Here is a 10,567-nt window from a genome sequence, read left to right on the forward strand (position 1 = left end):
GGGGAGTTGATAGACCATGAATTTTACCCACTTTTAGCCATGGTTTATAAGTGTTTTAATATATATTTACTACTATATAGAGTTTATTTAGAGTATTTACAGGTTCAGGTACGTTCTGGAGAAATATGGTGATTTTGGAGCCTTTTGAGGTGCAGAAATGCACCGACGCATCAGATGTTTATCTATGAATGGAGACCTTCCCACTGTTAGATTGAGACCATCTTTTGACATAAGATAGAGCATTGAGTTAGCTTTTTTCCAACGCCACCGGTTTGAGGTCAATCAGCATCCTGTAGCAGAAGTTATGCATGTTTTACGGAAGAGTGGTCAGTCTGCCTCGCGAGAGGAAGCTGTCGAGGAAATGAAGGACTGTCGATCGATATTGCATCATTGGTGTCGGTCGACAGTGATCCCAGAAAACAGGACAAGCATGTTTCGCGACCAATTTAGGCCCAGAAGTCACCACATATTACCAATATACCCCTAGACGACCTGAAACCCTATTTTACTGTTTTCTAAGCCATTGTTGACGGCTATGCTTCATACTATTCTAGAGAGAGAGAGCTTAGGATTGGAGAGAGAGATCTGTACACCTTGAGAGAGGGAAGATCTTGAACTCCCTTTATTTGTTTACTTTATTTTGTATTATTCATTTATTTAAGTATTATTCAGACTATCATAACCATGTTTCTTATGAATATGTCTGAGTAGTCTTATTGTTAGATTTAGGTTTCTCAATAGGATGATATATGTATTGGTAACTTGAACCATTGTTAGGGTGTTTAGAAATATAGTTCATTCATCTAGTTGTGCTTAAAGCTAAGTTTAGGATTGATCACCCTTCAAACTTAGATCTTAGGATTAATTGGGATCAAGTCATTGCTTGACTCAATACCTGAAAATAATTAGAATGATCTAACTGACTAGATACAGACGAGAGTTGGTCTAGTGAGTTAGAGAATATAAATCAAACCTGTCCGTAAATCTTTCTGGAAGAAGTATCGATCGACGCAGCGATAGCCCTGTCGATCGATATTTTGAAAGGTGTATCGATCGATATTCACAAAGAATTATCGATCGACACTTTCTCGTGATTAAAATACGAGAGTTGAGATCCGAGATCCAGATTAGACAATCAAATAGATTATACCTTAGTTTGAATTCAAGAACAATTAATATTAATAAACCCCTAATTTCTCAAATTAAGATTTACTTATCATACCTGAAAATATACCTGAATCTAGCTCTTTCACCCAACCGTTAACAACCTCAAAACAATCAATCGAGCAATAAACTTGTTCACCAATTCATTTACTGCTACTTATAAACCATTAAATCTAGAGTTATTTCAAGACCATAATCTATTGTGTAATCCTAGAGTCTCTGTGGATTCGATCCATAAGTACTACATCCGAACCTCTTATTTGAGAGAGTAATTCACTCCTTAGGGTAATTTGAGTGATATCAATATTTGTAAACTCAACTCGTGTCTCTCAGGGTAAATATTTCTTTATTTATAGTTTTAATGGCAGTTTCTAGACAAATAATAATTTTCTTAATATGTATGTGTTTTAACTAAACATCTTATATTTAGGAACAGATGAAGTATTATTTTGTATTCGGTTGTCAAAAGTATTTTGTGTTCCAAATGTACAATTGTTTATAAATTATTTATTGGATTTAGTGTTAAAATATTTGTTTTTTCTTTCAAAATTTTAATATTAAAACTATCAAATATATTAGTATAATAATATTTTATTTCTTTTTATTACAAAATTCCTTAAAAATTAATTCATTGTTTTAAAATTTATAATTAGTTTTGGTTCAAAACCATTAAGATTGTAGAAAATATACATTTTAGAAAACTTATCGAACATACATGATCTGAGGCCAAAATACGTAGCTCCTTTAAATTTAGGGTTACCCATGACACTATTTTAGATAGTCTAAACCAATTTTCAAACACTACTTAGTGCACACCATTACTTGGTCACTGCATGACTGATTCAAAACCTTTCGTTCTAACACTACTTAGTGCACACCATTACTTGGTGTGAAAATATTTAACTTTATAATTTTATAATTTTATATTTGTAGTTTAAATTTTAAAATATTATAACTTTATATTGAAAATATTGAACCCTTAGACTAAAATCAATCAATGGTCATGAAAAAAGCAATATAATTTCAATTTTAGTTCTTTTCAATTTGTTTTAAAAATTTCCTAAATTTAAATAATATAGTTACGGGTTTAAATAAAAATTTTAAATGGAATTTTAAATTAAAGATTATTTTTTTTTTTAAATGATTAAAATTTGAGTTTAACTCTAAACTATATAACCTAAACCTTAAAATTTAAATAATAAAAATATATCAGATTTAATGTTTAAAGATAAAATTTATAATTTCTATAACTTTATAATTCTATAGTTTAGGATTTGAGGTTTAGATTTAAGAAAGTATTAAAGTTAGAGTCTTGTAAATAAGAATTGTATAAGTGATTGTAAGAGAACATATATCTCAAGATCAAGTTAAAGTATTAACTTCAAAAAACTATACACATTTAGTTGATTTATATTCACTTGATATTGATAAGATTATCTTCAATATAACTTCTTAAATTACTTGAATTCAGTTTTCCGATTTTAGGGTATGTTTGAGGTATTGCTAGTTTATATAAACAATACGGCTGAGTTATCTAAATGATACGGCTGAGTTATCTAAACATTTGCTGATTTTAGGGTATGTTTGAGGTATGACTGAGTTATGTAAACGACACGGCTGAGATATATAAACGACACGACTGAGTAGTGTCAACATAGCATAAATCAAACAAAAAATACATGGGTGAGTTATGTTTTTTACATAGAAAACCAAAAATACAGGTTTTCTACACCATTTCGGTGATAACTCGTCCATGTATCCAAGTTTCAATGAACTCCTCCGTGTCGTCTCTGTTGAATCCATTCCGGCTTACAAAACTAAACTAGAAATTAAAAATAAAATCAAACCACTACATTTCCCTATTTCGGTTTACACTAAACCAAATTAAAAAAAAAGACCTATACCTAAAAAAAAAAACTCCAGCCGCCTCGATGTTCTGTCTTCTCCAGCCTCTGGCTCTGTCTTCTCTCAGACCTCCTCTTCACCTCCTGCCTCCGGATCTGTTCTCTCCGCCTCAACCTTGAGCAAAGAACAATCCAAAGTAGCGGACTTTAACAACTACAAATCCTACTACAATCTAACAATGTTACGAGAAGAAGATAAGTAAAAAGAAGTGAGAGGAGGGGGAATAGAGACCTTGGTCTGCGGCAGTTCGGTGATGGAACAAAAGAGAGACCTCCAGTCACCTCGTCTCGTCAGGCCTCTTGTGCTTCCTCCAACTTCCTTTACCAAAAAAACAAATCAAAATCAGATTCAAAGAAGAGAAAGAGAGAGGGAGAGAGCACTCCAAGAGTGGAAAAGAAGAAGAGAATCAGATCGTGGAGAGAGAGAGAGATGGCGGATGGTGGTAGTGACGAACGATGGCGGATGGGAAAGATTGCGATGGTGGTGGTGACGAGTGAATGAGCGGTGCTGGTGGTGACGAGCGGAAGGAGAGATGGCGATGGTGGTGGTGGTGAGGAGGTCAAACGTGATGGATTGGAGGAGAAGGAGGCGTCAGAGAGAGAGAGATTTGTGTGTTAGGTTAAGAATTGTTATCCATGCAGTATAGAAACTTACCAATAAGAAAGAAGGTAGAGGATAACCAAACGATAGATTTGTTGATGTGGATTATTATTACTGATGTGGATTTAGTCTTTAAAAATAATTTCAATTAAAAAAAAGTTAAAAAAACTAACCAAAATCTTTATTGTCATTTACTAGGGGTATTCAAACATTCTAGTAATTTTAAAAAGATGTATAACACTCTAGTAATAAACCAATTTTTCTATAACATTTTAGTAATTTTCTCTAAAAATTAAAAGATACACGGGCAAATAAGCCTAACAAACATAAAGAGAGATTAAATGAAACGGTGTGCATGGAAGGAAGCCTCGACGAAGTGTTGCGTTTTGTATTTCAGGACACGTGTCGACACCAAAATCAATGACTTTGTGACCTGGAATCCGACGTGGAGGGCTGGCGAGTGCGAGAACAGTCTTTTATAATAGATAGATAGATATAAGATTGTAGAGCTAGGAAATTCGAAGATGCGGCGTTTGAAAACGCCAACGAACGTTTTGTTTCCAAACTCCAAGTGTCAAAAAACTCATAAGAAACATGAATGATTCGTTTATTCTACCACTTTTCATCAACGATGATCACACTGTTTCACTTGTCTATCTTTTTTATTTGATTGGTCGTTTTGCCACTTTGTGTGTTTTGTTCTTGCTTTTACCAAAGTTAGATTTGTATTCCTTGACAAGTGGCCACTCTTTCAAACGTTCGACTTTAGACCAATGAAGACATTTAGTTTAGTCTTCTTCTATGGACTGTGTGGATATTGCTCATCCTCGAAACGTTAACCGCATTGAAATGATCATAAACGGAATTAACATTTTAATAACTCCACATGCATCACTTCCACAAAGTACACAAATCATTCAAAAGCGTGGTGTTTTCATATTGTTAGAAGAAACTAATTGTGTATACAATACCGATTTATTAGATAAACTAACATAATTTGTTTTTTTAAACTCAAAGCATTTTCAATCTCACTCCAGTTTTATTCCAAAAGGGAATAAAAATAGAATTAGTCTGCGTTCCAAAAAAAAATAAAAATAGAATTAGTCTATAAATGGAATAATATATTTCTTGTTTATTCACTGTTCTATTTTCTACTCCAAAATGGATTAGAATTAAACAAAATCCAATTCAATTATGAAATTACTCTATTCTAGAAAAACAATATATGAAATTTTATATTAGAACTGCTCTTATATATATATACCTGCTGTAACAAACTTTACTAAACTAGTAAATTCATTTCGATAAAAATTAAATTTATAAACCTGATTAACAAAACTTATACTATTATTTGAGAAGTGAATTTGCTGATTTGTCATGCTTCCCATAATTTTAGGTTTGGTCATATTTTATATTCAATTATTAATCTTAATAAATAATTTTAATGATTTAGCTAATAATTTAATATTATCTTGAGAATAATTAAAAACTCTAATGATAATATCATATTTAAATTCATATTATATTTAATTTAGTAATATTAAAATATTATATATATATATATATATATTCTTATATTATATTGGGTTTATTAATATTAAACAAACTCTATTTTAATATATAATCACATAAGATAGAATGAATCATTTATTTTTTAAGATAAATTTCTTAGGATAATCAAAATTACTTATTATGATAATTTCTGAAAAATGGCAAAGAATTCAAAAATATTTATACTATTATTAACGAATTAATTTTTTTTGCTCTCACATTAAAATTTATAGTGTTTAAAGTCTTTATTACCCGTAATAAATAATTAGATTAGATTTGTCAATATATAATCACCCGTAAATAAAAAAACGAATTTCATTAATTTGACAATCATCATTATTTAAAAAGATTATATATTATGTTATCCAAATTTTTTTACATCATAATATATTAAAACAAAATATAAATCCATGTATATAGTTTATGTATGTATGAATGTTGTCAAGTTTATTTTACGTAATAAAATATATTTTATTAAAATAAAAACAATTATTGTATATAATTTTTTTAATATTTAATTAATTATTAAATATTTTATAAGCATGAACATAATTTATTCTCATAGTTTTTGAATTGATAATATATCTATTTACAATTTTTTGTAAAATTATGAAGCACGCAAGTGTAGACAAAACACCTAATATCTATACTAATAAAAGTGACTTTTTGAGGCTCTATGGAGCATCCACATCTGCACAAAAAAATTTCTTCCGAAAGATGACATGTGACATTATTACTAAAAAATAAAAAATAAATCTACATCTACATATAAGGAAAAATAAATCGTAAGAAAATATACAATGTAAGAAATAGAAATATTATATTAAACAATAATAAGTAAATATACAATATAAAGAAAATAAATAATATGTAAATATACAATATAAGAAATAGAAATATTACATTAAACATCTATCATAATATTATCATTTGATATAAAATAAAATAAAATAGAATAAGCAAATATACAATTAAGAAAGGGAAATGCTCTATAAAAGCCTCTTTTGAGTTTTTATCTCAAAAATAGCACTGGAAGCTAAAAGTCACAAAATCTCTCTGATCTCTCTCTCTCACTTCGGGCTGCCGACAAAATTCCATCAACTCCGGCGACGATGAACACTGTCATCATACCATCAACTCCGGCGACGATGAACACTGTCATCATCTCCGACGAAAGCACGAAGCTTTGATTCTCCAACGCCATCTCGGTATGATTCCAAAATCTAGTGTTTCTCTTCTTTGGTTCACACAAAAAACTTAGGGTTTTCGAATTGAAAATTGGGAGTTTCGGTTTGTTGGTCTTCGAATAATATATTTGGGCTTGTTTTGTTGTTCAAATCGAACAGATAGAACATAATCAGAATTACAAAGAAGGAATATCAGGAAGCTTCATTTACAGAGCTTTATCCTCGTGATTTTCGTTCTGGGTATATGTCAAAGACTTTATGTGTCATTTTAAAGCACCGATTGAGAAATATAATTAATGATCCTCTTGAGCTGTGTTGCGTTATTTCCCAACCTCTCTTGCCATCATTGTTGCTGCTCTTACTGCCTTAAGCTTAGCTTTCCTAAGCGACAGGTTATTTTGATTTCTCTTTTAATTTCTACTTTTATATCCCTTCTTACATATTCATTTGTTGTTTGATTGCATCTATTGAATGTGTTTAGGAAATGTATGTGTCGATGTTTTAGTTCTCTTGTTTCTCTAAAAGTTCTAGCTTTTTTTTATTAAGAACACACATAAAAGTTATAACTTTTTCATGTTCTCTTTATTCGCAATTGTAATGTGCCTCACTAGACTGTTTGGTACTGCATTTTTGTTGTCCAGCGAGGGTAAGGTCCTTGGAAGTTGTTGGAGCTTAAATCAAAGGCTGCTGAATTGTGGGAACACAAGGTTTTAAGGTAATGTACCTTTTGATTTTGTTGTTTTCTAGATACATTTGAGCTACATCAGATGCTATTCTCGAGAACCAGTTGAGCTACATCAAATGCTTATGACATTGTTAGTCTCTTGTTGATTGTGCTTGTGAAACTGTGTAGTGTTTCTTAAAATATCTGGAAAGATTTGTGTAGTTTCGGGAAACTCTTCCAGAAAATCCGATGGTAACAAATTTAAAGCCTGTGACTGTGATCATTTCGCCAAACAATAAAATGGTAAACACAAGTAAATTTTGGAAGATTTTGTACGTGTTCATGATCCCCTTCCTGAATTTTTTTTGCAGATGGAAACATAGGAAACGAATGAGACACATGCCTCTCCAATAACTCAACAGAGTACTGAGACTACAATTTTTACTCTAAATCAGACGCAGCAGGTACATGCTAAAAATTCTTGGAGTTTTCAAGTAATCACTACAAGAAAAATGAGTATTTATTGCGCCGGGAAAACGCTATACTACGATACCATAGCGTTATTAGGTACGCTGTATCATCGGCCGCGATAATAGGTCTTCCACTTAAGATAGCGCTTTTCGCTTCCGCTACATTATGTTTTATTTAGATAGCGTTTCCGCTTTTGCTATTTTAATATTTTAATATAGCATTCGTTTTACGATATTGATTCGAAGCCATATACTTTTACAGATTTCTCTTTCGTAGCGTAAATGCTATAATTAAATTGAAACCGTAATATAATAAAATTTAAATATAATAAATATTTAACATAAATAATATTATGCATTAATTATTATTAAACATTAAAAGAGTACATATCCTGTTGACATACATGTTCAACAACATCCACCAACACAAAACAACATCCACCAACGTCAACGAACCAAACAACACACCAAAGTTTTAAAACATAGCTATATATGAAACATAGAAGTATCAGACAAATATAACTTTGTCATTAGGCCAAGCCACAGTGGTACCAAAAGCATCGGATATGAATTCAACTTCTGCATTTGGTCTCCAAACTTTTGCATCTCCAATCTTTGCCACTAGAACGAAGACCTTGGAAGCATTTTCACCTAATGGGACAAAGTGGACTCTATCCTCTGGATTTGTGAAAACAACACGGCCCTCAGCGATAGTCTTTCCCGAGTTAAAGCAATCTAACAAGATGCACTTCTTCTCTGGACTTGATTTAGCAGTGTCCAAGCTGTTACTGACACTCTATCACCAAAACAAAAGCATCATGCGACTGCGCATAACAATTCCAATAAATGCTTTACGTTCGAAAAAGTTACCTGAGGTGAAGATGATAATGGCGAAACTCTTTTTGGAGACTGGTTAATGATATCTATCTTCTGAATTGGCCAAGCGATACTTTGATGAAGTGCATCAGCAATGGTTGACATCTCGGGACTAGGTCTCCACAAATAAGCATTCTTCTTAAGCACCTTTTCAACTTTGACAATTGCAGCATTGGGTCCAAGGGGAATGTTGTTGACCAGTTGCTTGGGATCAGTTGAAAACAAACCACCCTCAGCAATCACATCATCAGAAGTCCAATCAATGATGAGTATTTTATCCGGTGATGCCTAAGACATGAATAGTGTGTTACACCATAATTCAAACAGAAAACCAATTCATATAAGATTAGAGAAATAAGATGTTTACCGATGAAGCACTTGTGGAAAATACCTCTCCATTTCGCACATTGTCTCCACAAGTTCATTCTCCAAAGATATTAGCTTCTCAGGGTCAAGAACTCTCTGACAGAGGCTGTTAAAGAAGCTGCACAGCCTTGTAACTGCAATCCTTGGACCATCTGGGAGTAATCCTCTCAAAGCCACTGGTAGAAGATTCTGCAGAAGCACGTGATGATCGTGAGACTTCAATCCACCGATTGTGGGTGGTTTGATAGAGACACAACTGGAAATGTTCGCAGAATATCCATCTAGTCGTCTAAATAGACTTAGTCTCTTGCAGAATCTTTTTTTTTCATCTTTCTTCAGCCAATAAGCAGCATGAGGTAAGTATGTTCTCTTCCCTTTGAGCTGAACATGTAAGTTCTTTCGAATCCCCATATCTTCCAGATCCTTTCTTGATTTGACACCATCTTTTGACTTAGAATTTTGCATCATAATAGATATGATAGCATCAGAGACATTCTTCTCCACGTGCATGACATCAGTGTTGTGACGAACTAGAAGACAAATATTGTCACTAATTTATTAAAATAATCTTAGTTAGAAAAAGTAAACAGAATATTTACCTTCCAGTAAGGTAAATCGAAGAGGATGGACCTTTTCTTCCATCTCCAATGATCTGTGTCTTCTTCATATTCATCATCCTCTGAAATAACTTCATCTTCACACTGAACATTTATTTTTCTTTTCCCATTCTTCTCCAACGGTTTCCCAAAATGATTTCTGAAATCCTTCACTGTCTCAAAAATATCTCTTCCACTTTCTATTCTAGACACAGTCCCTTCTTCAACTGTGTTGTCAAACCATTTTCTTCTACGTCTGTAAGGATGCTCAGGTCTCAGCCTCTTTCTGTTGCCCAAATACACGTGCTTTCTACTAAACTTCAACCATCTAAAGGGTGTGTCCTTTCCACAGACAGTACATGCTTGTTTCCCTTTGACTTTACACCCAGCCAGTGTTCCTAATCCAGGATAATCACTGACAGTCCACAACAACATTGCTTTTAGTGTGAAATTCTCCTTCTTGAACGCGTCATAAACTACCATACCTTCATTCCACAGATCCTTCAGATCATCTATCAAAGGAGCTAAGTAGACATCAATGTTGTTGCTCGGCGCAGTTGGTCCAGGGATCAGCAAAGTAAGCATAATGTTCTCTTCTTTCAAACACTTTGTGGGATGCATGTTATAGTTGACTAATAACACCGGCCATGTACTGTGGGTGGAGCTTTGGAATGAGAAAGGATTCATACCATCCGTACAAAGACCAAGCCGGAGGTTTCTTGCTTCGTCAGAAAACTGTGGCCACTTATCCTTCACAGTGGACCAGGTTATAGAGTCTACTGGGTGCCGCATTGTACCATCTGAGCTAGCATTGTTGAAATGCCAAACCAAATCTTCAGCCATCCTCTTCGATCTAAACATCCTCCTGAATCTATCTTTGATAGGAAAGTACCTTAGAACCTTAGCTGGAATCCCTGTCCTCTCCTCACCAGTGTGCTTATCCCTTTCCCATCTTGAGAGGCCACATCTTGGACAACTTGTCATGTCCTTGTATTCCCTACGGTAAAGAATGCAGTCGTTTGTGCAGGCATGAATCTGATTGTATCCAAAACCAAACACTTTCAAGAATTTCTTCACCTCATCTGTTGAACGCGGAAGGACATTATCTACTGGAAGCATGTCGTGAACTACCGTCAGGAGCTGGTCGAAGTAATTCTCAGACATACCACTCTTGACTTTAATGCGGTA

General features: G+C 33.3%; 1 protein-coding gene across 1 annotated transcript; it reads right to left on the reverse strand.

The window, feature by feature from the left end:
* Positions 1–8,049: 8,049 nt before the first annotated feature.
* LOC106337430 lies at positions 8,050–10,543 on the reverse strand. The gene is made up of 4 exons (XM_013776537.1): positions 9,383–10,543; positions 8,796–9,233; positions 8,412–8,705; positions 8,050–8,337 (listed from the first exon to the last, which is right to left on the reverse strand). The coding sequence occupies exons 1-4, from the start codon at positions 10,541–10,543 to the stop codon at positions 8,050–8,052; spliced, it is 2,181 nt and encodes a 726-aa protein (XP_013631991.1).
* Positions 10,544–10,567: the final 24 nt, after the last annotated feature.

The sequence above is a fragment of the Brassica oleracea genome, chromosome C1 (assembly GCF_000695525.1).
Source record: "Brassica oleracea var. oleracea cultivar TO1000 chromosome C1, BOL, whole genome shotgun sequence".
NCBI lineage: Eukaryota > Viridiplantae > Streptophyta > Magnoliopsida > Brassicales > Brassicaceae > Brassica > Brassica oleracea.

What these genes read in the sequence shown, in the direction of transcription:
- LOC106337430 (XM_013776537.1), bottom strand. Translation starts at nt 10,543, where the DNA reads ATGTCTGAGAATTACTTCGACCAGCTCCTGACGGTAGTTCACGACATG. An exon ending in TCGATTTACCTTACTGGAAG is followed by an intron (nt 9,234 to 9,382) that starts GTAAATATTCTG and finishes CAAAATTCTAAG; the next exon opens with TCAAAAGATGGTGTCAAATC. An exon ending in CATTATCATCTTCACCTCAG is followed by an intron (nt 8,338 to 8,411) that starts GTAACTTTTTCG and finishes TTTTGGTGATAG; the next exon opens with AGTGTCAGTAACAGCTTGGA.